Source organism: Rhea americana, unplaced genomic scaffold, assembly GCF_003343005.1.
Source record: "Rhea americana isolate MKP2758 unplaced genomic scaffold, rheAme1 scaffold_259, whole genome shotgun sequence".
In the NCBI taxonomy this organism is placed as follows: Eukaryota; Metazoa; Chordata; class Aves; order Rheiformes; family Rheidae; genus Rhea; species Rhea americana.
The window spans coordinates 805,388-832,690 of record NW_028186378.1 but is presented as its reverse complement, the minus strand read 5'-3'; the positions used below and the strand labels follow the sequence as shown (position 1 = coordinate 832,690).

The following is a 27,303-nucleotide window of genomic DNA, read 5'->3' as shown; positions in this document are numbered from 1 at the left end:
GTATTAAATGAACAAAGGCTGTTCCAGATTGTGTTTGGCAGTGGTTGGATTGTAACACTGAGACAAGGGGTTGGGTTTTTTTTTCCTTTTTTCTTTTTTATTTATTTTTTTTTCCGGAAAGTCTGTAGGGTATTTGGTAACAAAACGTTGCATCTGGTCTCAGTGGAGAGTATGGGCCAAGGACTGAGACTTAATGCAAGCTTTCGCATGTAGTTTACCTGCTACCTACACAGGTTAGGACACGCGTGGAGCAGTTGTGGTGAGCAGGCTGGGATGAGATAATATCCAATGCAGCATGGGGCAGATCTGGTTGGTGTCGGTGCAACACATGTCTAAGGTCATGGCGTCTCAAATAAGCAGGTGGAGAAACCATGGAAAGCTTGTGAAACAGAGCAACAGATGAAGAGATGAGCATGTGGAAGAAAGCACTGAGAAGAGCTTATGTGAGAATAAGGATAACAGAGGGGGAGAAATGGGAGGTATCTGTTTTGTTTCTGATGTCTTTCCCTAAGATAGTGAGAACTGTAGGAGCAGGAACACATCCCCCGGTGTTCCATGTGTGTCTGTATAATATGTGATGTTTGAGATTGAATATAATCCAGGTACTACCTCTGGGTTTTTAGGTAGCTTTCAGTGCCACCTTATGAGAACGAAGAGTTTGAATCTTAGTCACCTTGGCTCTGACTGACATGAGCTCTTTAAAGTGCTTAAGCACATATGTTTCTGGAGCTCTAAAATCTTGGGCAACATCTTCAAGATTATGGCATTTGCATCAAAATGATACAGATTTTGACATAGTTTTTAAAGTAAACACGCTTTACTTCAGTCTACCTGAGAGAGAGAAATCCTTTTAAGTAGAATGATAAAATTGTGGAAAGCTCTTTCCTTCTCCATCCATCCAACCCTCCTCTTTCCTTGGAAGCCAGTTAGTCTTAGGCCATGGCATTCTCCTGCTTCAGACCATTTTCCTTCAAGCACCAGGAGTATTTTTCTCTCTTATCCTTCGCATTGCCAATGCCCGCAGATTCCTTCAGCCTAAACTGGTTTCATAGTCCAGGCCATGCATTTGTGTGTCTATTCCTGAGTTGCTTTGCTGTTTTAATCCACCCTAATTCTACCTTCATTTAAAAGGTCATACCAAAGCACCGGCTTCTCGCTCCCTTCTTTTATACTATAGCTCTTCAGAGAAAAGTTGGAGAAAATTTTATGTTTTCACTAGAAYGAAGGCAAGGGAAAGACCAGAGTTAGTCACTCTCTTGTCTTTCACTGCTGGCCTATTTGCAGGCAGGTGAGCGGATACCATCGCCTTGCTTCCTAGTGCCAGAAGTGAAACGTCAGGCTGCAGGAGAAGACAATCATCAAGTACAGAATTCAATGAGTTCTCTAAGTGGCATGCAATTAATATGCTGAGAAGTAGAAATATAACCTAAATTCCTGCCACTTCCTTTTCCCCTTTTCTTTGTAATGCTGTTTCTCCTTTGGAGATATTTCTGAACTTGTCTCTTGCTCCTGATGTTGTAGTACAGCTGGTCCTGAATTACCGATAAAGGGATCCTTTCCTCCTGCACAAGCTCCAAACTCCAAGTATGTGCAGCACCTGCTTCTGACTTGACTTYCATATATGATTACTTCTGGATCAAAAGAGACGACAGCTAGAATTATCTATGAAATATTTATTCAAAAATACAGGTGACTGGTGGGTAGTTTTGAGTAAGCCTGACTTAAATAATTTCTTGCAGAGGTCTTGTAGAGGTTTACAGTTAATGAGAAGGTTATTTTCTTCCTGATACGTGGGAAAAGAATTGTGCTCTTGGACGGTCTCAGGCAGCTAAACATCAGTATAAACATAAGTGTTGGGATGAGAAAACTGCTAGAAAACGTCAAGAATAATTCATTGCTATCAGTCTATCATCTTTCAGTAAGCTCGTAGATGTATCCTTTATGCTGGCGAGTTGACGCATGAAAAACCCTTTTTAATTTAAGGGTTTTTTCTCCATTAAAAGATTTTGAATTTTAGTCATAAAAAGATAATACTGTGAAAGCAGCAGGTATGGAGAGAAGCTAAGCATCTTTTGGAATTCAAATGCCAATGTACTGGAGAATATGCCTGCTTATTGTCACATGGTTTTATTGTAGACAAAATAACATATTGGGATTCAATTTTTCTCTGCACCTTTTTTTTTCCACATTAAATTAATACTTTGTGTGGCTCTCGAGAACTTTTCAAAGTCTTCCTAACCAGACCTTTGGTTTCCTGGGGCTTCTGTCTTTTAAGCAGCTGTGAACATCTCCTAATTAGATAAATTACTTTGTAGTGGGCAGAGCCACAAAACAGGAGGTGCTGGTTAAATTAAAGGGGAAAAATAGAAAAATCTATTCTCTGAAATGGAATGCCCCACTGCTTTATGACTATTACTGTTGTAAGGTTTTACATTTAAGTACCTGAGGTTTAAAATTAAATGTCTAATATAATTTGGCACTGGTAACATGAAGCCTGTGCCTGCCCTCAGAGAAAATCTAGACAGCTTGGTTCAGTGTTCCAAATTGCTGTCTGCTTGATAGTGAGCGGATCRTGGGATTGGCTCACTATTTAGCTAAATGCCACATGCTGTTCAGCATAATTTTAAATGCAATAACATATTTGTCTTAAAACTCAGAAATTAAAAAAGACTGTTCTAGTAGTACATGAAAAATTAATTCTTTTTACATTTTTTTCTTACTCTTGTAAGTATGTGACAGAAGTAATTTTAGCAGCAAGAGAGAATAAAAACTGGGGGCAGTAAATCGCTGTCCAGAAACCTCTTGTGTAGATTCTTTATGGACCCAGAATTGATCTACATGTCAGATCCTGATGTAGTTTAAACTGTTTATCACCCTAATGGTGGTAGAGAGACCATGAACATCAACTTATAATCCTCCATGAAAGAAATTGGTGTTTGCAGTCAATGAAGGAGCAGCTTAGCTTTATTGATAGATTTAGAACAATTACTGCTGCTGCGACTATTGGCTGATGGCTTTTCCTGGACTGGATTGGACACCTATGATTTTTTTTTTCGTTGATAAATCTTTTTCTTGATGGATATTTTTTTTTTCCACCAGGAATTATCTATACTTTCTCATTGCTGGGCAGTAAGAGGGTCACATAGTCTCAGGAAAGCCATTGCTAACTAGTTTGGGGCTTAAATTTTGGTGCGAGACGGGGCGGGTTTTGTGTTGCAGGTGTACACCTCTCAGGTCTCCCGGACTGGCAYGGAAAGTAAATGCGTATCTGCATGATTCCTCCTCGGCAAATTCTGTTGTTATTTGTATGATTTTTGTTAACTTTGCTATCTGGAGAAAGCCGTACTATTTGGAGAGATCTGGGAAATCAAGGGTACTGCTTTGAAGCTTCTCAAACTTGAGTAGAAAATGTCATTTTCTTCTGGAAAATAGACCTAATGGTTAATATTAACTAGTAGTGATGCTGCCGCTAACGAATGATGATGATGATGCTCTCTATCCTACAATGCTTACAATTCATACTTCCTTAAATTGCTAGAGAGACAGATCCTCGAAATTACCGGCACGACTTTGTGACCGATGAAATGGCAGGCAGCTGTATTAGGGTGCAAGCTGCGGTTCACGCGACTTATTTCGCAGAAGACTGGGAATATCAGAGACCACCTGCCTGGAAGMGTAGCTGGTTCGTTCTGCTTCTAGAAGTGTTTGACTTACAGGACTGTGTCCCAGGAATWTCAGAGGGAAGAATTTCTTCCTTAAAATAATAATATTAACTTAAACAGTGCTGCAAACAGTAGTTCACATATGGGACAGGGATTTTTTTCCTGCTTTTGCAAATGGTCATTTAAATTCCAGCATGATAAAAAATACCACAGTAAGTCAAATATGTATTTAAATATCGTCTGCTTAGGCTTTATCACTCTCCAATTGCTTGTAGGAGCCATTTGATCTCTGCAGTAATTTGTGTGAATTGTAATAGTTGGTGGCTTTTGAGTTCCTAAATATGGGATATTAGGGTTTATTAATTTGAAATAGAGTTCTCCCTGTGCCATGGGGTATGAGAGACCATTGGAGTAGGTTATATTGGTGCAGATCTTACACCTTGCCTTATTTTCCTGATTGCACTGATTGACTGGTGGAGTCTTGTGCCATATGCTGGAAAGAGTGGCTTGACTTGCTTCTGACGGACATATCGCTTTCATTTCAAAAGTCAGCCACACAATGTGTCTTAGAGTTGCTTGAATTCAACAGACCAGTTCTTGACTAGGATAAATTATGTAATTRCAAACAGATTTATAGAATTTCAAAATTACTTGCATTAAGCTTAAACAGGCAATTTAGATTGGAAGAGGTTTTTCTTTCCCTTCTTTTTAAAGAAGGAAAAAATTAACTGGAAAGTGCATATGAAGTCATTTTCTCCGTTATTAGTTGTTCTGGAGCTGTTACAATTTTGAATGTTGTAAAACACACCATATATTGGAAAGCGTGTGTTCATGTGTGCAAAGAGTTTGCATTATTCTTTAAGAATAGAAAGGGCAAGGGAATAGTCATGTACTTTTCACACCCTTTTGTGATCACCAAACAAATCTCACTTCTGGCAAAGACTTCCAGAGGGAAACTTTGTCAGCTCAGCAGGGTAAACTCTACTAACAGCAACATGAAGCTGTTGCTTGAGCTTTGTAAGCAGCATACCTTAAGGAAACTTTTTTTTTTTTTTTTTTTTTTAAAAAAAGGACTGCTTTTTAACAGGTAAATGCTGATCCTCCCTGCAGAGTATGTGAAATAGAGCTCAGCCCTTCTGCTCTCCTGGAAAAAAAGACGTGGCAGCTAAATATCTTTCCTGTTATTCTCATTCCAAAATAGGAGTGATGRCAGCACTACAGGATAAGCCCTTTAGAAAGGGTCTCAGAGTGTTAAACTAAATGGTGCTTGCTGCCAGCGATTTTTTAGGCATGTGTTGGCATCCACAGCCAGTAAAATGCAGTACTTGCCCATTTCTTCTTGTAAACCATAAGGATCTCTATTGAATGGGTAAGTTTAAAGCAGAGTTTCCATACTCTGAATGTTTAGCCTTTATGTATGCTATGAATTTATTGCCAAAATAATGGGGGAAAAAACTGTCCTGTCACACAGATGAAGAACACTATGAGATGTTCCCAAGCTGCTGCTGAAYGTACTATGCCAAAAACCTAGTCAAGGGCCCAAACCCCCTGCAAAATCTGTTACCTCCATGCAACAGGAGTTCAAATGCTACTTGTTTGCTTACTGCTTCCAATATATTTTTTTTGCCATGTTAACTGGGCTGCAGGTTGCAGATTTCAAGGGGGGCTCCACTGGTGGAGAGATTATGCCCATGTACCATTGGATAGCAAGCTGCTGCTTTGCAAAAGGCTTGAACTGCGCTGTGTTGTAATTTTAGGTTAAAAAGGATTTAGGGTACCTGGGCATTTCTGCACAACTTTACGAGGTTTCAGTTAAGTTTTTCTTACTTGCTTAGTGCTGCTGTTTGATTAGTGAGTTGTGGTATGTGGATTTTTACAATTCTGCAGTTCTCTGGAAACACATCTGCTTTTTCTGTCTTCAGATCTTTTTTCCTAACTCCCCCCCCAACAGATTAAAATGTAAAGAATTGTTGCATTTAGCACTTAAACCCTGTGCTGAGTTCCAAAATGGCAAGAAATGTGAGTTTTCATCTTCTGGTAATTTGACATTGGCAACCTCATGCTCATCTTAATCTTGTTCACAGCCTGAAGTGCCAAATGCCTGTCAGTAAATTGTTTATGTGACCAAATTAACTTGCTGAATGGAACTATAAAGCTTTGCTTTTCCTGACGTTTACTTATGGATGCTTAAATGCGTATTTTTTATTTAGTCTAGCTTCATTTAGCTTGTGTTTGGTTTAGCTTTTTTAATTTTTTGTTACTTTTTTYTCCTCCCGCTTCAGAATGAGAATGRTGAATATTCTCTTTATTGGGGTTTCAGGGTCATATCCCAGAGTCGCTACATGTTTCTGACCTCTCACGTGAAGGGTTAGTGTTGCAGTCTGCTGCTCATGGACTTTGATCACTACCAAAAATCAGCACTTTTTCATATGTATGCGTGTGTGTGTGGTGCGTGTGTAGTGTATAATATAGTATGCACAGCTGTCTACTTGTCTAACTTCAGCTACAAGCTATCCCTCTGTGGCTTAAATGGTTGGCATTTGACAGAGGCAGCACTTAAGTCTGCAAAACATCCTCAATTCACTGTTTCCATGTTAGTGTTTGTCAAAACGGAAGGGTTAATGCTGCAAGTGATAGCTCCCTGGTACAAAGTGAGCTCTTCMACAGTAAGGAAATCCTGTAATCTCATTTGCATTTAAAAAAAGCAAACAAAACCCCCCCAAACCCAAAGATCTTTGAAAGATTAAACTACCTCTTGTTTGTTGTTTAAGGTTGCTTTAATCTTCCAAGTATCTGTCTGTAGTTTGGAATGAGTTGTGCTGTGATGCCACCTGTGTTGAGGCGTGCTATCAGCTGTGATTGGTTTTCCTCGTATGGCGAATAAATGTGGCCTGTGGTCGTAGCATGCTTGAACAGCTGCGGAGACATCAACATCAAGGGCGACATTTGATTTGAGGACATATATACGTTCAGGAAATATGCACCTCGATAAATCGTGGTTGCAAGGAAAACAAGTAAGTGAAGCCAGTTCACCCAGTATGCTACAGGAGTTTTTGAACTTTGAAACGTAAGTGTTTGTAGTGCAAAGAGAATAATGGGAATCCAGAGAGTCATGTTCTCAAGTCAACTTACACGAAAGAAATAATACTGCGAGAGCAAAGTATGGAGCTTTCAAACAATATTATTCGAATTAGAGGAGTTTATAAAGTTCCATATGCCCAGTGCTTTCCCTAAAGACCTTAAAAGTAAGCCCTAACCGAGGAAATGAATGAACTTTCCAGATCAATATATTTTTTATTAGTGTTTTTGTTTTAAATAAATCTTAATAATTAAAGGTATGTAACAGTCTAACTTTAAATCTAGTTAAAGTAATGTCTTAAATGAAGTTGGAAAGGTGAAAATTTATATATAGCTAGCACTGGATAATTCCTGACTTCGTAATTTCTCTTCTTCAACGTCCATACATCTTACATTCAAGTAGATGTTTATAATAATTAGACTTGTTTAATATATATCTACAGAGCACAGTGCTTTGGTTTACCAGTATCTGGCTGAGGGGTGGGCAAGAAACGCACATTCTGCATTTATTTCCTCTTGGACTTAATGAAGTTTCTGTTCCAGTTAACAGGAGAGTGGTTGTCCCATCAAGCATGTCTGTTTGCAGGCTCAGTTTCTTTCCAGGCTAGATCATAGAGCAACAGGTCCCAGGCCGTTATGTATACTTTACCTATGAAATCGAACACTTCAAAGCTTTGTCGTAGCTTGTGCGGTGAAAGAAGCCTCTGTGCCGAATCTGATACACGAGCCCTTCACAACCTGAGAATTRTTAGGGGACAGCTGAAGCACAGAGGCTTGGACTTCCTGCAGGTGGAAGAGCATCTTCTTTCAGGTCACGGGACCCTTGATTTGTCACAGTTGGTGTAGCTGCGTAATTCAGCCACTGCAATGTGCCCCCCACAGTCCATGGTGATGATGAGGATCCAGTTTACAGGACTGTCAGCTGAAGCTCTAAGCAAGCGGCTCTTCTGCTGCAGTGATTTTGTGAGAGCAGAGGAACTGCTGAGTGCTCCGAGCTGAGGGCCCTGACTTCAGTTATCCTAAACCTACAAAAGAGCTGGTAGTTTCCACTGAGCTGGAATAAGTGCTTGAAGAAATAAAAAAAATTATTTGTCCATGACATTTATAACACCTGACACCTATAAAAAGGCAAGAAGGACATTATACCGCTGAAACTCAGTAGCTTTTTATGAAAAGCAAGATATGTTTTACTTCTTAGTTCTGGGCGTTTATAATAGCCMAGTGTTTGTTTTTGCATGTGATCGAGAGTATCTTTGCTGGTGTTTCCATTATTTCCTTTGCTTTCTGGTGCTCCTGGAGCCCCAGGTAACTCTTAACCTTTTCCTGCCTAGCAGGGGACAATTAACTGCCTATCTGGTATATTACAGTTATTCAGCTTTAATTGTAAAAACGTTAAATTTCAGAAACACTGGTATTAAAGTTTACCACTGAAGTCTTGTGGACTGACAGTTGAGAGTCTCCTAACCTCTTCTCAATTACCAGTGAGGGGCGGTTTTTAAGCTTGAAGGTTATCCACAGATTATACTGACTGAAGGTTAAAGTATAAGTCTAGAGACAAGAGATGTGGCTCTTTTTCTGGCTCTTCAGCATTTCTTTGAAGAGAGTTAGCAGTTCTTTTCTGTCTCTTTCTACCTTTCTTGAAATGCAAGGTAAATATTTCAGTAGGAAATGGTTCAGTGAGACATGCATTCATTATTTTGCAAGTGCTTTTAGACCTCAGGGCTCTATTTCAAAGCAAAATGTTGTTACGTGAGTTTCTTGCAATCAGAAGACAATGCTGATGTTAAATCAGAGGGGAACTCTGACCCTCTACTTACAGTTGAAGTGAATTTATTAGTTGCATCATTTTGACAAGGGCTATGAAATAGTATTTCTCGCATAATCTTGTACGTGCTTGGCCGTGATCTAGCTTACTTGACCAAGATGTATTCTTTTTAAGAGAGCTCCAACTGTTTCTTATTTTGCAAATCACCATTAATTGGGCTGATCTTTATGGGATCACTAGCTACAACATACAACTAACTGCTGGTGGCTGGCTTCAAAGGTTTTGTGACCATTGAAATACAAAGTGGTCGATAGGCTTATCAATGCCTGTGACTTGGAATCAAATGCAAGCGATTGATCTTCTGAACTTTATTCTTGACCATTTGGCTAATACGAGATGGCTGTTCATGGGAAGGCAGTTCTTGGACCTTCTTGGTGGCTGTTGTGTGGGTTCGGTAAGGTCGAAAATGTTGGCAGGAGAAACCTAACCAGGAGATACTACCCTGAAGCCTTACGGTTTGTCTTCAGAAAGACCATCCATTCTCATTCTCCCTCATAGGGATGGTTAAGAACTAGTTATCTGAATAAACTAATCCCTGTGTAACTACTTGCCTTTTGTAGTACTCCTCACCTCTCCATTTTGTCTAAGCTTGACAGCCAGGACAAGCTATGCCCACAGCATCATCCACGTCATTAATAGCAATTCAGGGTGACACCGTGTAAGAATCACATCTCTCTTCTCAACAGATCTGATGCTGCCCAGCCAAAACATTATGCCAGAGGAATTAGAGATATCCTTTATACATCTAGACTGTAGATTTATTCAGTGGGAGCCATGAAATTAACTTTGCCTTGGGATGTGGTGGCATCCTGAAACATCCGAGACTTGCATCTCTTTCTAGTTTGTTGTCCTGATATACTCAAGCAACTTGTCATGCTTGATCTTTCTACAGGGCACATTCAGCATACAGTACAAATGAGGCAAACAAAGATACTTGTAGGTAATAGAGGTTAAGATAAATTAGCAAACTGTTAACTTGGCGTAGTTTATAATATCTCTGCACCTGACCTACACCTGATTAGGCAAGCTGTGCAGAGGAAGGGCTGGCAGCCCATTTCTAGTTCATTGGCCGAGTCTTCTGGGTTTTCTAAAATACAGCTACTCTTTACTGCTCGTGCTTGTCACAGTGCTGGCAACACAGCAGGGTCAGTTAGGAATAGACGTGCCCTCTCTTTGATACGGATCATAAATTTCCTTCTACGATACCAGGAGCTTGCTTCATAAGATGGCTTTGAAAGAGAATTAACTGATTCTGGCCACTTCTTTTTCTTGCTGTGGATGCTTCGATTTCTAGGGAGCAGGATGGTACCTTGCTAGCACTGTAACAACTTGTCCCTTAGGAGGGAAATCATAGCAAGCAATATAGTGTTTTTAGAAAAGCAAAGGCGGGGGGAAATGTTGCGTCCTTTGCTTTTATGCTTCCTTGAAGATGGTCAGATGTTACGAGTTAGTAGGCAACAAACTAGAAGCAAGTTTGTCTTTTCTTTAGATAAGAGAGATGGTAACGAGAGTCTCGCTGTCCTCAGAGTCAGTGGAGCCAGTCCTTTCAATGCATTTGCCGTAGTGTCGGGAGACTAACTTTCTCTCGCAGGTCTGTGGCTGATGTCCCTTGCTTGTCACAAAGAGCCTCATTAGGCTGCCAAGTGTAAACGAGCCTTTCGTTCCAAACACGGCTTCAGGTCCGCTTTGCTTGAGGCATCCTAAGATGCATCAAAAGCCAGGACCTCCAAAAGTCAGGAAATCTTTTTTTTTGTCAAGAAGCAATCTTTGTTTTTTCTTATTTAATTGAAATTGCCATTAGAGGCAGGGAGACAGTAACTTGGGCATTCAGTGGGGCTTTCTGTACATGACAGGATAGCTTTGTGATTTACAGGCTCTAGGCGCGAGACTGGAAAAAATGGTAGATGCAGTGGAAAGAGAATACTCCTGAGGCTCTTTCATCTCCATCCCACAGTTCTGCTCAGAGCTTCCTTTTAATTTCTTTCAGTGCAGCAGGTTAAATTAAGCCCTCAACAGTTTGAACGTCCAAGCTTAAATTCAGCGAAACGATGACCGGATGCGCCCGATTCCGACTGAAGGTGTGATCCGTGCCTGCATTAAAAATGTTTGTATTTTGTTCCCTGTGCTATAGCCCTTGTGTCGCCCCCTCTTCCCCACTCCCAGATGTTTATTATCTTCTACGGGCTTCTGCCAAGCTGCGGTTTTGACAGATTTTTAATGTCGGTCCTGTACATCCATGCCTGACTCCAGCCTTATGCAGTCATTGTGCGACTGCAGCATCCCTTTCACTTGGGTTTGAGGCAGAGTAGGAATATAAAGAACTTGATAGAACATTTATGGTAATAGCTGTAAAGGGAAGCTGTAGAGCATTGGATTTCACAGCCAGAAAAATCTCAGCTCAGGGAAATGGGTCTGAAATACAACTACAGATGGTTTTAGTCTATTGCTTCCCCTGTTTAAATAAAAGGATTGCTTTTTTTCCCCCTCTATTTAAAACACGTGTGGAAGATGAAAGTGTCCCGCTATTTTTTTTTTATTATTATTCAGTCCACCAGCTACCGACATCTTTGGCTTATTTCATTTCGGCACTAATAGCATAGTAAAAGTTCTGAAACGCACTCTTTGGATTCAGCCTGTCTTGGGTCGTGGCAGAGATTCCTGCTGCAGGCAGATCTGTTGCTGTTGTTTTCGTCATCAGTGCTTTCTTTTTCTGTTGAACCTGGTGCTACTAATTGTGTTGCTGCTTCTGCTCTTTAATTGATCTCATTCACCGTTCGGGGCTTTTGTAATGCCTGGCTTCTTGTCACTTGGGAAAATCAAAAACCCAAATTAATCACTCTCCAGCCTCTTGAGAATAAGGCCGCATTGGGGAGCTGGGCTTGACAGAACGTCTAATTTCACTTTGAAAGCCTGTTGGAAAATTTTAACAAGAAGATGCAAGAAAAATGTAAACCAGATCAAGCTGGACTTTGGTCTGTGGAGAATAGTGTTCTCACCTGTTGAGTTTATTTCAAGTTCTTGTAAATAGGTGATTTGACAAAAATACCAGATAAATCAAAAGGCACAAAGATAGAAGAGGTCAGAATATCCTTGTTTCCACTTGAAATGGTTACAGAGGAGAGAAAAGGTGGTGTGTGTACGAGAGAGAATAGGAACCGTGGGCCAAAGACGAAGCTCCCTTCTCGGATTTTTCTATCTCAGCTGTGCCTGTGCGCTGTACTATTCCTGTCCATTTTATGTTGCCTGTTTTCTTATGCTTTTAGGGCTCCCCCCGCCAGCCCTTCTGCTGTGGCCTCAGGCACTCGTACGTGCTTATTGTCCCTATCTTTTTTCGCCGCCTCGATTGCTGTGTTGGTATCTTCTGCCGCTCTACTGCATGTGCCTTGCCAGCAGCCAAGGAAGGCTGACCTGAATGCTCTTCTCCAAGTGCTCTTGCTTCAGAGTTTAGGATGCAAGTCATTTGTGCCAGGGCACCAAAGAAGCGCAGGCGAGATTTAAACTGAATTTCCTACTCTTTTCAAAGGCAGGAGGGCTCTTGCAACATCCTTAAAGGGTGAAAATGGAGCYGTCTTTGAGACTTGGTTGGGGAGTGCATACAGCTTCCAAAAAATGGGAATAAAGAAATAAGAAGTGGGGCTTTTGTGGAATGTTAGGTGTTACAAACGTCATATAATACTGAGAGAAGATATCCAACTTCAGTGTTTCAAACAGCAAATAAAGGGCAGTACCACAGCACAGCCCTTGAGACTCTGCTGAGAAGAACTGTTTGATTTCTTTTTTTCTTTTTTTCATTTAACGCTCCTTCTTGTAATGCTGGATTGCAGCTTTAGACAACATACTTCTTTCTTTGTAAGTGAGGGATTTTGTTAGCAAGTGTAATTTGTTGCTCCAGAGCATGCAGTGAGCTGCTGCATATTTAAAAATGAGCCCAAATAGCTTGCATTGATGTGAACTTGCCCATACACAAACCCTGAACTGACCCTTTTGCTACTTTTTCAGGGATGAGAGCCTACACTTTGTCATACCCATTTGCTTAGGAGCGTCTCTCTTCCCTGGTATCAGCTTGTTAGTATTTCACGACCCTGCAGAACTGGGAGCTCCCATTTTGCCCTTGCTCTGGGAAGGCAGCCAGACACACGGGTGCAATTCGTGGTGCCCTCCTTAATGCCACATGCAGAGACTTGCATCTCTTTCTAGTTTGTTGGCAGTCAGGCTACCAGGACTCTCCTCGCATCAGCTCTCGGCGTTGGCCCCTTTGCTGAGCCCCGAGGAAAGGGAGGAAGAACAACTCTTTGCTCTCGGAGGGCAGGTAGAGTCATCCCCTAGTCGAGAGGAGAAGAGGTCTCTCAGCGGTGCGTTGCCACGCGTGTCGTTTACAAATGTGGCACCACGCTTGCAGGCTAGCGGATGCACCGGGCAGCATAACCGGCTCCCTCGCTCCAAGGCAAGAAGCGAATTTTGTCCTTAATGCTATATAATGTAGACATCCACCCTGCAAATGATGACCATCATCAAGGCGAGCTGCCCGTGCCGTCCATCAAAAACCGCCAAGCTAATGATGGGCTGGGCAGATAATCGCGGGAGAGTTAATTGTAAGGTTCGATATGGCATCTTGTCAGCAGAGATAAGTTGTCACGTTTTCCACTTGAGCTGAAACTAAATGATTGTAAAATAAGTTATGAGTGTCCTTGGGCCTGTCTGCCAGAATGATGGCTAAGAATACATTCCTGGCCCATCAGTCTCAAGCAGCCTGCTTGATATTTATGCGAACTGAATGTTATTTTATTCCCCCTCTAGTCATGCTTGTCAGCTCCCCGAGTGAAAAGTGAAACTGCTGCTTTGACTCATACTTCAAGTATTGAAGCTCGGAGAGGCTGCAGATTGTTATTATTATTACCAGCATTATATATTTTTTTGGGTGTGCGTTGAACATTGATGCCCGATTGGGAAGAACTAATGGCTGACATTGAGCGCGCGGGATGGCTGCAAAACAGCCCATCGCAGGCCAGTGAAACGCGTCTTATGGCTTCCAGTGCCTCTGTCAAAGCTGGTTTAGATGTGAAGTAATGAGGCGCTTGCTTTTTTTAATTTGGCCTGCCTTTTTCTTTTCCATCTCCCCCCCCATTCTCAACTCCCTTTATATTTAATAGCGTCGGCAGTGGTCGTCTGTTCTCCCGCGTGGTAATTGATACAAAATAAAATGCATTATTTGTATTCAGTCAGGAGGAGGAAATTGCATTCAGTGGGCTGAAGCCTGAACTCATTTACAGTTTGCCGAAGCCGGGCTTTCAGGAGCCCTCTTTTCAATTTGAAGAATACCTTGTCAGGCAAGAGAAGTAGTCGGGGATGGGAAAGCACGGCGTGTAAGCCTCGCGCGTTTTGATTGCTCATATTTTAAACCGGGAGAACGTTAAATAACTTCCATCTTCAAAGGGTGGTCTCGGAGAGGGGGATATAGGGCATTAATACACTAACGGCRTAAGCGAGGCATCCGTTTAGCAGGGCCTCGTGTTGCTTTTCTCGGCCACAGGGGAGGGAATACCGAATACCTCCAGCTCCTTGCTTCAGAGCCATTTGACCCAAGGATGGCAGGCTATCGCCGGCAAAGGGCTGCAGACTGGGAGGATTTACCGTAGCGGGTTGAGTCTTCGGGTCTCCAAGCTGGAGCAGGTGAACCTTACGCTGAGAAATCGCCTTGGTTTTTAGCGCTCGTAAACAGATCTCGTTTGCRTAATTTAGAGTCCAGGAACTGGACTGAGCCGAAGGAATTACACAGATTTACGGTAGTATTTCTGACAAGGGAGGCTTCTCAAGAGCGTTCTTTTCCACTTTATGGGGAAAGGTTACAGCTGTAAGCAAAGTGGTTATTAAAAAGATTCTGTTTTTTTGAGGGATCTGATCTTAGCTTACAAAAAGCTTGTATGAGTCTTCTGAAAACCATGGTTGTGCCGCAGTGGTTTCATCAGCATTTTGCAGGTGCTGTTTGGTGCATCGTGACTGAGGTCTGTGTTTCCATCGACGCRGCGCTCATACTTCGGTCTCGTAATGGGGAGCGCTTGCAGACTTAGACGTGCCTCTCTCACTGTCAGGCATTTGGAAAAGCCCTTTTGAAAGGCACGAGCGGTGGTAGAGTTGGTGCTTCTTGTTTTTTGTTTTGTTTTTTTCACCCCGTAAGTAAAACAGGATAATTCTTCCGTAAGCTGAGAATTGAGGTTGGTCCATGCACCATGTTTCTCTCCTCCTTGCGGGGGAAGAATGAAGCATTTAGCAAAATCATGCTGTATGTGAACAAGCCTTCCTGGCCAGTGTCCTCTCTGGGATTTGTCCGGTGTATTTATGAATTGTGATGTGCTGGTGTGTTTTTTTGATTTTGCAAGGAAATGGAAATCAGTGAGAGGCATTTGGTGCCCCACATCTTAACTACGGCGCTCATTGCAAAGCTTAGTACCCTTAGCACCTTAGCAGACACCTTACTGTAGTACCAGACTCTGCAGCTGGCTTCTCTTACTAGGAGAATTTTCTTTTCTTTGCTCCAAAGCATTTTTTTCCTTCTTATTCATGTAGGAAGCACAGTCCTGAGTCACAAACTGGAGAACATTATTCAGGCCAAGCAGTAAGCAGCTTGCATTCTTGGTCATACCTCTGTATTGCTGTCATCCTCTTCTGCATCTTCTCCTCTTCTCTCTTTTTTTAGAGTCAGGGAGCGAAAGATAGCAATGTCCCTTCTGCCCAAGGATAGTTGAATAGTAGTGTGGCTGCTGAATAGGATTCGTGTTCGCCTTCGTCTGGAGGGACAAAACCCTTTGCAGGATAACTGCTTTGATTATGTCTGGTGCAAGTACTTAGATCTCTTATATAGATATGCAGTAAATATGTCCTCATGCTTCCTTTTGTGGTTCAGTCCTTTGTTACTGAGTTTGAAACAGTGGACCCAGAGAAAAGAACCAAAATCTTTGGTGTAAAGTTTGTGTATAGAGTTTGATTTGGTCTTTATTGTCAAGTATTCAGCTGCATAAGTTGTYCCTCACCAATAGCTTGCAGCACAACCATGCTTTGCAGACAGGTACATCTTCCTTTGAGAGAGAAAAGCGGATTGAAAATAAGATTCTTGCAAAAAATTCACATTTTTATTGTGGTTCTTAAGATTTATGGGGTGGTTTGGAGGTGGTGATTTTGAGCACTTAGAGGATGCTGACAATCATAGTTCTGCTGTGCGTTAGCTAATCTACTTTTTTAGAACTTCTTTCCATTTRCACTTTATCAGCACAGAATGGACTGTGATGTGGATCTCTACTAAAGAGAGCAAGAGGGGCATCATATTACCCCAAATTTTGATGTGTCTGAGAGCTCTGTATAAAAATTACTCTATTACTAGTTCTTAAAAATGTTACATGTTGTGCTACTGTTGCTAACGTGATGGGAAACTATGTATTTTTCACTGGCTGCATACACTAAGTGACCCATCCTCACATACAGTATTAGTTGTATCGGGCACGCCTGAACTATAAACATGAAAAAGAAAATTGTTTTCCCACYTTTATGGCAATTACCACCTGTTTTTGTGTGTGCTGTTGTCTCTAGTATTAGCAAAAGGAGATAGCGCCCAGYGGACATTATGGTGGCTCTGTTCCATTATGTGTTAAAATGTCCTAGTGTTGCATGAGTTAATTTGAGGATCRGTGAGGTCTATGTAAGAAGGAGCGACTGGAAGCAGTGAAGTGATTTCCTGTTGTTTTTTGTCAGTTCCGGTTGGCCTGCTTCTAAAACTGGTGCAAAGAGTCCTGTTGATTTGATAGGACTTGAATCAGAACTTGAGCCAAGCAATGGATGTTTTTAGGAGGTTTTACTGTAGCTGATGGAAGTCAGTGAGCTCAAAGGTTATTTGCTAGCAGACAATAAAAGATACTATCTTGTTGGTTTCACCAAGCCTCTAGCAATCATTAATTTAAATTATGCAGTAATTTTATTTTTTCTTACTTTTTTTTCCTCCTCGACCTCTCTCCGTACTGCAGATACCGGGTTAGGAGATTCTGTGTGTTCGAGCCCGAGCATATCCAGTACAACCAGCCCCAAACTCGATCCACCTCCTTCGCCTCATGCCAACAGAAAGAAACATCGCAGGAAGAAGAGCACTAGTAATTTCAAAGCTGATGGTGTCTCGGGCACAGCTGAAGGTAAGCTTGCTTTATGGAGGAAGTCTGAATTCTGAAAATACTTTGTCCTTGTTCCAAAAAGCGTTTTTGAGTACAGCTCAGCTATGTCGTTGGCTTTGTACAGAAAAGGTAAACAAAATTGTATTGAAGTGTAGAGGAATTAAAGCCTCTGATCTTCTAATGATACAGCTGAGTGACCTGTGGCATCACATGACTGTGACTTCTTAAACATTTTGAAACAAAATTTTTCTTTTAGAAGTGTCCCCAAGCTAATAGGGAGCATCATTAGTAGTAAAGGTAAGGTACAGGCGTACTTGAAAGTTTAAARAGAAAAATAGTCCAGGTCCACTGAGTCAGTACATCATGCTAGAATTTGTATTTTTTCTCAGTATTGTTAAATCTTGTGTTCTCTCTTCTGCTTAGACTCATTCTGTGCTCTAGAATCATTAATGCTCTGATGCCTGTTATAGCTTGAATATTCAGCTGCTCATGGACAGGTGGTGTTATCTGAGGATAAAAAGAAAAGGGGAGAGTTTAAATGTTTGGGTTCCTTTTTAAGAGCCAGAAAGCAAAAGCCAGARAGAACTTCTTTTTTTCCCTTAGTTTAGCTTACTATTTCCAACACGAACACTGCTATAGCTGTTCAATGCCCTTCTGAAGGGGTAACAATGTATACAGTCGCCAGATATGATATAAAACATGCTTGTATCTTTAGAAAAGAAGAATAGAAACATGCTATGATTCAACCAAAAGAGATCCAGAAAAAAAGATATACAAGGGTAGTTGGAAGCTCAGAAACTGGGGAGTCAATATATAAGGAAAGATGAAAAAAGGAGACAATGGAATAACGTTGTTGGAAAAGGGGAGTGTTAAGTAAGAAAAAGATGTGGTTGTAAGCATTGGCGAGTAAAAACAGCTAATTCAGTATCAAAGAGCACTGGAACGAGTTCTGAAAAAAAGGATGACAATTGCAGGCAGCTGAAGAGACATTAAAAATAGATGTGATAATAGTATACAACTGAGAAGGGGCATGTTAACTACTACTTAGTCATCCTTATTTTCCATTTATTTAATTTCTCAATTGCACTTCTATCGCGTATGGAATTTATTTCCTCAGCTATCTATACAAATCCTTAAAAAAATAGCTTTTTTCATAATAGCTCCTGTTGTGTTCTCTTTCCAGTCATTTAGCTATCTTTACTGTTAGTTCCCTCTAGTTTATGGCCTGCAGCCAAGTTCTATTTTAACCTTTCATTTTTAATTTCTTTCCCCCCCCCCCCAATCCCCTTTACGCCTCTTATTTTCATACCTCAACGGCAAGTTACAGAAGGGATTTTTCACCACACTCACCATTGGCCCAAAGCCTATTTTGTTGAAGTCAATATGAATCGAGACCAGCTGGATATTAAGAGGCTTTGAAAAATCTCTTTCTAAGTAGTTAATGCATGTATGTTTTCTTTTGCCTGGTGAGATTATTTTCACAAGTCGCTGGAGTTAGAGCCTGTGTGGTCCTGGTCTGCAAGCACAGACTTTTGAACCACAGCAAGCACCCAGCGATTTGCAGTTGTTGTGCGTCTTGCCTCTGAAATCCCTATTCTGACAGAAGAGGGGGGCACGCGGCTCCTTCCTCCTCCTCRTCCTCTCTTGCTCTACTCCTTACGCGATCCTGCCAGCTTCTTAACATGCTAGGCTGAAAGCCTTGTGCAGTAACTTTCCACAGCTGCTTTCAGAAGGGCAAGAAATGAATGGCAAGCAGCACCAAGTGATGCAGTAAAAGTCTTCGCAGGGGACCTTAAAAGTACCAGAGAGAGCGCAGATGTCTGCATTCAATCTTCGTATCCCTGCGTTAGCTTTCTTYGATTGACCTGCCTCTTCTGTGTGTTGAGATAGGCATCCTTTTCTGATTTGGGGCTTGCAGTTGCGTGAGAGAAGGTGCTAGTGATGGTAGATTCCCATTAAGTTCTTTTTGTGAAGGCTGTCAAAGGGATGGGGGACTGCTTTTTTCCAATTTTAGCATGGATGTTGCCTCCATTTGCCTTTATTTTCTAGTGTTCAGGTTGATGTAGCCCAAAGCTGTGTTTGGTGGACCTTGTGGTTCCCCAGACCGGTACTGTCTACCTCTCTGAGCTTGCTGTGATGCTCGTTAATGGGAATTACTTAAGTCCTGGGACAGCCATTGACACAAGCCAGTCTGCTATTAGTGGCCAGTGTGTCTGAGATGCTTCAGGTTGTTCCATTTTTTTCCCAGAGTTGTAGGATGTAGCATTTTCAAGTGTGTCTTCATTTAAAGTAGCTTTCAGTTCTCAGAAAAAGACCGACTTGCCTATCTTCCAAAGCTATTTTAGAAATCTGTCCAGTGGCCTAAATAAGATTCCTTTTTTATATTTATTTATTTATTTATTTATCTCCTCTTTCTCTTTTTACATACTTGCAGTAGGCATAGATGTAAAGCCTTATAGCTAAAGGTGTTTGTCTGGATTACTGTAGTTTTGCAGACTGCAAATGTAGGTTGCATAGTAAAAGGTTAGATGTTCTGAGAGATGCTTGCTTAGCCCTAGCAACTTTGATCGACTATTTGAGATGCTGCAAGTGGCTTGGGGAAAATGAGATACAGAAGGCTGAATTGTGGGGCAATGATATCTTCCTTTCTTCTGGGAATCTTGAGCTTGCTGCGAATAGGAAGATTCTCCAGAGTAGGTATTTTCGGGAAGTTACAGTGGATCAGTTGAATCATTTCGGTAATTCTAAATTTGAAGTTGCCTCCCCTTGGGTCCAGGTACATTTCAAGTGTCAGCTTTCAATTAGAAATTCAGAGTTCCTATATTTTTGTCTATAGCAAAGTTTAGATGTTTTCTGAGGTTTAAATCTGGTCAAATTCTTTAGCATTCCTACTGCACTTTTCAGTCTTATCTCTCCTTGTATGTGCCTGCTTTGATCGCTGACCTCTGCCCAAGTGTTCAGATACCACAGCGATGGACAGTAGTGAGCCCAGAGTGATGGTAGTCACTAATTCCAAGCACTGATGCTCGTGTCTTTTATGGCCTTCCATAAAGGTCACACTGATCCTTGTTTCTCCCTGCTATCTGTACATTCACAGCTCTTTCTCTCTCTGGCATTGCGTGTCTTTCATCTTACTTCGTTTCTTCTTGTTTTCCATGTGGCAATGATGCTCTAGTTGGATGAAAATTAAAATGCAATTGCTGTTACGGAAAGCCAGATTTTGTTGAAACTTCTCCAAGTGCAATGAAACTCAGGGAGAAGTTTTTTGGTTCCTATCTGTACAGAACTCATCACTGAAAAAAAAATCTCAGTGTTTTTGAGGCTAACAGCAGGAATTTGTACATTAGGCAAGGTGCCAGCAACCAGCAGTGCTTTTCCCACCATGCTATCGAAACTTGCTCGGAGCAGGATTTTACAGTGCAGCGTTTCAAAGAGGAATAGCTGCTCAGAGCCTGGCTGTTTTAGTGCCCTTGTGCTACCACGCTTGGAGGAACTGCCAGTGACAATGGGCAGGTTTTTCAGCTTGAAAACAAGTGGAAAAATTAAAAGCCTTCCTGTAAATACTCTTCACAGAGAGGTCCTTCCCACTGGTTATTTTTCTTACTCTTCTTAGAGGGGAATTGTTTTCTAAAACTTCACGGCTGTGGCAGCTCGGACCTGCCTGCCTTCAATCCATCGCTGAGATTTTAAGAAAGCACAAGATAATGGCCATCTTTCCCTCAGCATCGAGCCTCGATCATGGGCGCCTTGCAAGCGTTCCCTTGATGSAGAGCTCTGACGAATGGGGCCAAAGTTGCCGTTGCTTTTAGGGTCTCTCTGGCTACATCCAGGCAGATGGGGTGGTCTGTTCCTTCACCATCGGCACGGTGCAAGCCAGCTTGCAGCAAAGCAACCCCAGCTCCCCATTCCTAGTCGCGCAGATGTGTCCTGAGAAAGACAGCTCAACAGCAGAGTGATAAACATGATTAGCGGCTCAAGGGAGCTTTCCAAACTCTGTTTTGTCTGCAAAGCCGTGGTCCGCTCTCTTCTTTATTGCTGGTTTCTAAAGAGCTTTTGAAGGACAAGGATACTTTTATGTTTTTTTTTTTATTATTTTTTATTTCTTTTTTTGGGGGTGTGTGTGTGTGTTCTTAACGCAAAGATATTTTGTTCTCTGCTTCTTGTGGAAGTGATTGCCTTTTCCTGCGCTTTTTCGATCTTTGCAGTCTAGTCCCCAACTCTAGTTTTGTGCTTTCCAGCTTGTAGTTTAGAATGAATCCCAGTTTATTGATAAATTGCCTCCCCCCCCCCAGAGTGAACAAAAGTATGTATTTTTAAAGCTTACATTTTCCACAAGCATCTTCAATGTCACTGAAATCATTCTTTTGTTCTGGATCTCAGGAAGCATTAAAGATGAGATAGAGTTAAGTTTGAAATGCCTGGCCTTTGGAAATAAGTATATTTGTTTTCTTGTGGGTGAAAAACAGGCTTTAGTCTTGACTTCTCTTCTGTACTCTCAACAATAAGCAAAAATTTCACTGCTTTCATCCTGTTTCCCAGTTGAGTGGGCACTTGAGTCCAGCAGGGTGGGATAATAGTGTCATTAAAAAGTCAAGGAAAGTGCCAGTGTACTCACAGGACTTCTTGGTCCCTTTCACTCCCTCCTAAACCCAAATGGCAAAGCAAAGAAGTGGGAAATAGGGGAATACAGTCCTTAGCATTGGTCTTTTTCTAGCTATTATACGAATTACAAAAAAACATTTTGTGTACATTGAAAGCAATAGGGAAGCTATTGCAGTATGGGACGTGTGAAAAAAAAATCAGTATGTTTTGCCTGCAGCTTCTCACCCTAAGCTTTCCTTGGTTTAATCCCTCAAGCTTTCCCATCACCTCATACTGGTATCACATGTTGAAATGATATAATTGGGCTTGCCTCTGTACAGAGCATGGTGCATAGACTTGGCCTTGACCATTTTAACATGTTTTCCTTTGGTGCAAAGTTCTAGTAAGTGTGCTCTGGCCTATTTGAACTTAAAAAAAAAAAAAAACAAAAAAAAAAACAAAAAAACACACAAAAAACAACAAAAAAAATCAACCGTCTAACTATGTACTAAGAGCTTTGGGAATTTTAGGAATTTAGTGGGAAAAAAAACTCTTGAAACTTCTCCCATGAAACAGATGAAAAGAGTGAGGTGAAAGCAATAAGCTATAATATTGGTGAGAGAACAGATCCTTCATTTGACGGAAGGGCATTGCTAATGCTAATACTTATTTTTGTTTGTAGTAGGCTGAATTGAGCTTTGTTGTGAAGGTCTATATTCTTGATGCTGTTCTGTGGCTCTTTATGATATGGAAGAAACCTCCTGACATTGTCAGAGGACAGCATGTTCAGACACCTTTTCAGCACAAAAAGTCACAGCATTTTTTTCTCTAGAAGGAAGATGTGAAATATAATATCTTGACCTGCAGTTGCACAAGGGCAACGCTACTCACCTATTATAGAATCTGTAACCTTTGCAGTCTAATCTGTTAGATGCCAAGGTCTTGTATGGGCTGCGTTGCTTGAAGTAATGCATAGAGCTAAGTTGTCACCAAAACTTTCTCAACTAAAAGCTCTTCCTGTTTTTTCACAGGGTAATTACAGTACTGAGGTTGTACAGGCAAATAAACATTGTCTACACATGGGGACTCCACTGAGTTATTCCTCGTAATCTTTTCATGCTATTTATTTCATCTAGTTTCTTTAAATTGCGTATCAGTAATTGCAACCTGCTGTGTAATAGGAACAGATATGGTGGCATTCTTGGAAAAGTATTGTTTATTTTGGTAAGACAGCTTTTTTTTTAATAGAAATATTGAGATGGGTGAATCAGGTACAAATGAAATAAAGCCTGGGAGTACCGTATGGCATTAGGCCGCAGGAGAATTTTTGGTGTAGGGATGAGAAACCTTCCCTATCTGTAGTCTTCTCACAGCTTATTTAGACTTTCTAAATAAAATAGTTTACAATTCAAAGACTTGGTAGCAGCCTAGTGAGTTCATCTCGCTCCGTGACGAGCACGCAGGCCCTCCCAGCACACATCTGCATGCTTAGCCAGAACACTGCAGCAGTCAGTTGGAGTGGGCTCCTTAGTGTGTGTTAAAAACAATAACCCAAAGTTAAGCCTGGGAAAAAATCAATAGGGGGAAACCAGTTTTTCCTTAGCTGTTTTCGTGCACAAGTTGTTTTTGTAATTATATGCTCCTTAAAATGGTGAGTGATGTCTTAATGACCACTGCMCCTCCCAAAAAGAGCAGGACTACATCTGTACAAGCGGAGGGTGTTCCAGTGCTGTTACCTCGTATTTATGTCCATCTTGGGTGGACGCTTTGGGGAGAGCAGTACTTGTTTCTATTTCTGGACTTGTAAGTGCTAGAAAGCAAATGTTCCCCAGTTCTCAAAAATAAGGCTGTTCTGTAGTATTTCAAATGAAATTGATACAAAAATAGTGGTTTGACTTCCAGGCTGAATAATAAAATAACTGAAAACAGTTATTTGGAGCTGGAAGGGTTTGCTTTATAAGCACATAGCTAGGAAATTTAAATAGCTTTGTAATTCATGTAGGGATACCCCAGAATTCTGTTCATGAACCACTTACTGTTCTTAGTGTCATTTGTATATTCTTATGCATGAAGTATACTTCCAAAATTTCAGCAAGTAGCATTTTGCTGAGTTTTATACTGCACACAAAAGACCAGATGCTACTTTGCTAAACCTCACTACATCTGGAGTTTAGTAAGCTAGCTTAAGTGTGGTTTGGTACATGTTTGCTTGCTTGTTCTGTGGATTGTTTTGGAACAGTCCTAGACCTTTTCTGATCCAGCAGTTCTGTGCTGAAACTACTTTGCAGCGATCGCTTCTTAAAACAAAAAAACAAATTTCGGTTGGCATTAAAAAAAAAAAAATTTTAAGAGCAAAAAAATCTAACTGCATTTTCCTTCTCTATTTGCATAGGAACTTAAACAATGACAACAGGATTTGACCATATTTATAGTCTATAATGCTAAAGGCTTGTTTTCAATCTCAGAGGTTGCACCTGTTCAGTGTCAGATCATTCTTTCATTGTAATTTCACTGATCATCAGCAAATTCATTCGCTGCCACACAGGAGATGCAATATTGGATGATTGCCGTACACCTGAGAAACAGGAGGGCAGAAATTAATAAAATCTAGACCGAATCTTCAGAGACTTGCTTTCAACCAAGGTATAAAGGTCACTTGTTGGGAAACCTTCAGCCTTAGTTGTCACAGCCTATCTGACATGAAAGGTTTGCTGTTGAAAGACATTTATGTTGATGCTGAGGAGTGAAAGACAAGGGAGGTGAAGCTCATCTATTGTTTTAACCTACTTCATTGCAGGCTAAACAAGTTGAAAGATTCCTTCTTCTCTTTAAAACTACTGTTAACTCAGGGTCAGCAGAGGCTGCACGTTCCGCCTGCCTGGTTGGAAGGAGACGTGTCGCAGTGGTGGTCAACAGAAAAGAGGATTTGGGAAAGGATGAGTCCCAGGTGGTGTCTGTACACACATGTCTAGAAAAAGATTATGCTTATTTTTTTCTTGCATCTGTCTGAAAAATGGTCCCGCACTTAGTGCTCAAAGAACTCTGCCATGTTTTAACTACAGGAATGTACGCTGGGTATCCTCTGTGCAATTGCTGTGCTGTGATTTGGCCTGGTCTCTTTGGAAAAGGAAAAAAGTTCTAAGTAGCCTTGTAATTAAATGAAAACATGTTGCACTGTAGAGCTTTACTGCTTCCAAGTAATCAAAGTCCTTAGAACTATTGCATCAGACTGAGACAGGAACCCTCATAAGGAAGAGAGTGCCTGATGTTCACAAGATGATGTTTACAGGATGCCAAGACATATTTTTAAGGTATTGATATTGCCTAGAGAAGTTGCTTCCATGCGTATCTGGTGAGTTTCACAAGTATGGAAGCTTTACACATGGAGAAGGTTTATGTATGCTGTCAGGATGGTTTTTCCTTTGCATGTTCTTATCTCCCCAGAAGCTTTCACCAAGTTCCTTCTGTTAAATACAACATAATTCTTCTTTTCACAGCATAACTGCAGTCTCAGTGAAGTCAAGGTGTTGCAGTTTAGATGAACAAGGTGTTTTGGTGTGAAAGGGAGCTATTCTAGAACCAATTGGTGAATGATGCCTTATCTTCAGTTTTGTCTTTTTTGTTTTGCCTCATCAGCTAACTGGAATTGAGAAACAGAGATATATTGGAGAGAAACTACTTTTAAAGAATAAGCCCTAAGTAATTCATTTCACGAGACCTTAAGCAGCTAAAGCACTAATTTTACTGGTTAGACAAAAGTGAAGAATTAAAACCCATGAAGGGATGTTAAAATCAAGAACACAATCTCTTGCTCAGGAGGTCCCCAAACCAAGGACTGTGCTAGGAGAGGTACGAGGGCACACACAGCTGTATCTGTTGCTCTTCTGCTTTTCCCCAGGCRTCTCCTACTAGTCGCTGATGAAAGCGTAACAGCCTCGATGGACCTCTTACTCTGACCTGTTGTGGCTGTTCATACAATCTGCATCTCTACAGCCTGCTTTGTTAAATTGCTGTTTGCCTTAGACGGCACAGGGCAGCTTTGAGGGGAGAGTTGATTGGATGCCAGTTGATTACAGGCTTGCTTTTTTATTCATAATGTATAAAGCGAGACTAATGACAATGTCTTGATTGTGGAGGTTTCCCACGTCTATCTCAAGCCTGGAATTCAAGGGGGAATGTGTCAATAGGTCTGATCTAGCCCTGAATTTATAAAACATGCACTTTGGCATTATGCTAAAAAGAGCTCATAATCAAGAGGTGCACGCAGAACAGAGTCTAGAATTAACAAGTTAGTCATTTGTCTGTTGCAGAACTCTACATTTTAGTCAATTATGGGTAAGTCCTGAAGAACCTCTGTTGCTACTCATGCATTCTTAGGTTAAGAGCAAGTCTGAGTGTAAACCATCCCAAAATATGCCTTGTGCTTTCAGCCTCTTGGCTCCAGGTGTGAAGAACCTCAGTGGGCAATGAAGCCACGCTGGCCTTTAAATCTGAATGAAACTAAGCGACAGCCTTTCCTGAATGCACAGGTCGGTCTGTCCTCTAAATAAAGGTGTTCCAGGCACATCATCTAGCAAGACGGAAGCAGCAAGTCTCATTTGACACACGTTGTGGATTAGGTGTACCTAATGCTTGCAGGGATGTCAGAGCGAAGATGATGTTTCCAGGTCCGTGTACACGCAGTTTACTCGGCGTTGTCAGTCTGACGCTTTATCTGTACCTTTCTCATAGGCATTCCAGGTTTGGGGGACTTGATAGTTTTACTGCATACAGATAGACTCTTGACAATGGCAGCTACATGCTTCCTCCTCCTTTCTTTTACGATGAGTGGGATTTTTTTGTGGCTTTCTCTTACACTTTAGGATTCAATAACAATTTTCAGAACAAAACCCTCCTTAACTTCTCATTTGGGTTCTTTGTCAAAGTACTGATGTCAAACCAAGGTAAAGCAAGCCCAAGCTGAAACTGAGGAAGGTGACTCTGCATCTAAATAATGTTATGATGTTGTTGAATACGCAGTGTAGAACACTTCATGTAGTGGTTTTTGAAGGGTAGGTCRGAGTGAGCTGAACCTAATGCTTCAACCTTATCTGGACAACAAGTAAATTTGTATGTTGACGRGTGCTGTGCACCTCTGGTTCTTGCATACTGATGGAGATGTTTTAGTAGAGAACAACATGCAGTAAAAGGTAGAGCTTGAACTTCTCCTCTTGCCCTGAGGAGTTGCCCTTGAACAGTACACATTTGGAAGCATGGCAAACTCCTATAAGAGGGTGGAGGTTTTGATGGTGAAGGATGGTGAGAGCCATGATACAAGATTTGCTGTTCCACTGTTGCTCTGATTTTTCGTCTCATGTTTCAGTTCAGAGATGTATCTATAATTTGGTTCTTGAGTTTGAGTTGCATTTTGATAAATGTTTGCATGTGTTAATCCTCTGGGACAGAACATGTTGCGTTATCATTTGCCGTACCAAGGACAGTTCATTCTATTTATTGCAAATACAGATGAAAAAAAGGCAAAAGTGACTGGGGAAASGGTTGCTTTTAACTGTGCTGACTCTCGCTTCCCCTGTAAGTGCTGGGTTCTCGTCCAGTCATACCAGCCTTATCCATTTGAAAACTGCGGTGCTGGAGCAATTCCAGTTTTGATGCTCTGCAGCATTGATGTCAGGGAGGCATTTACAAGACAGCCCCGAGCAGCAACGTAGACATCTTTTATTTCAAGCTCCTGAGCAGTCAGTCATTTCCAAGCTGTACTGCTGTCCCAAGTTTTAATCAAATTACACCTTAAATTGGCTGTCAAATTCGGGGAGGAAATGTATCTTTTTTTCTCTGAAGTTTCTACCGCAGATGCAAGTGCTGCGCATGAGATTTTAGTGATTAGCTTGCTGCATGTTTGTTTTAGATCTACTGTTTTTAAGCCCTCCACCTTGCTCTTCATAGATACAGGTTACTTGTCATAGATGTTATGCATTATGCATTGTATGTAGTGTATATAGTTTTT

At 41.2% G+C, this 27,303-nt stretch overlaps 1 protein-coding gene across 5 annotated transcripts in view; it reads left to right on the top strand.

The window, feature by feature from the left end:
- The window catches only part of AGAP1 (ArfGAP with GTPase domain, ankyrin repeat and PH domain 1), a 384,866-nt gene that overhangs the window by 273,127 nt on the left and 84,436 nt on the right, over positions 1-27,303 (top strand). For all 5 annotated transcript variants that reach the window (XM_085307476.1, XM_085307474.1, XM_085307475.1 and 2 more), the window contains one exon: positions 16,578-16,739. In XM_085307476.1, the coding sequence (XP_085163602.1) occupies positions 16,578-16,739 (162 nt within the window). The remainder of the gene's footprint in view (positions 1-16,577; positions 16,740-27,303) is intronic.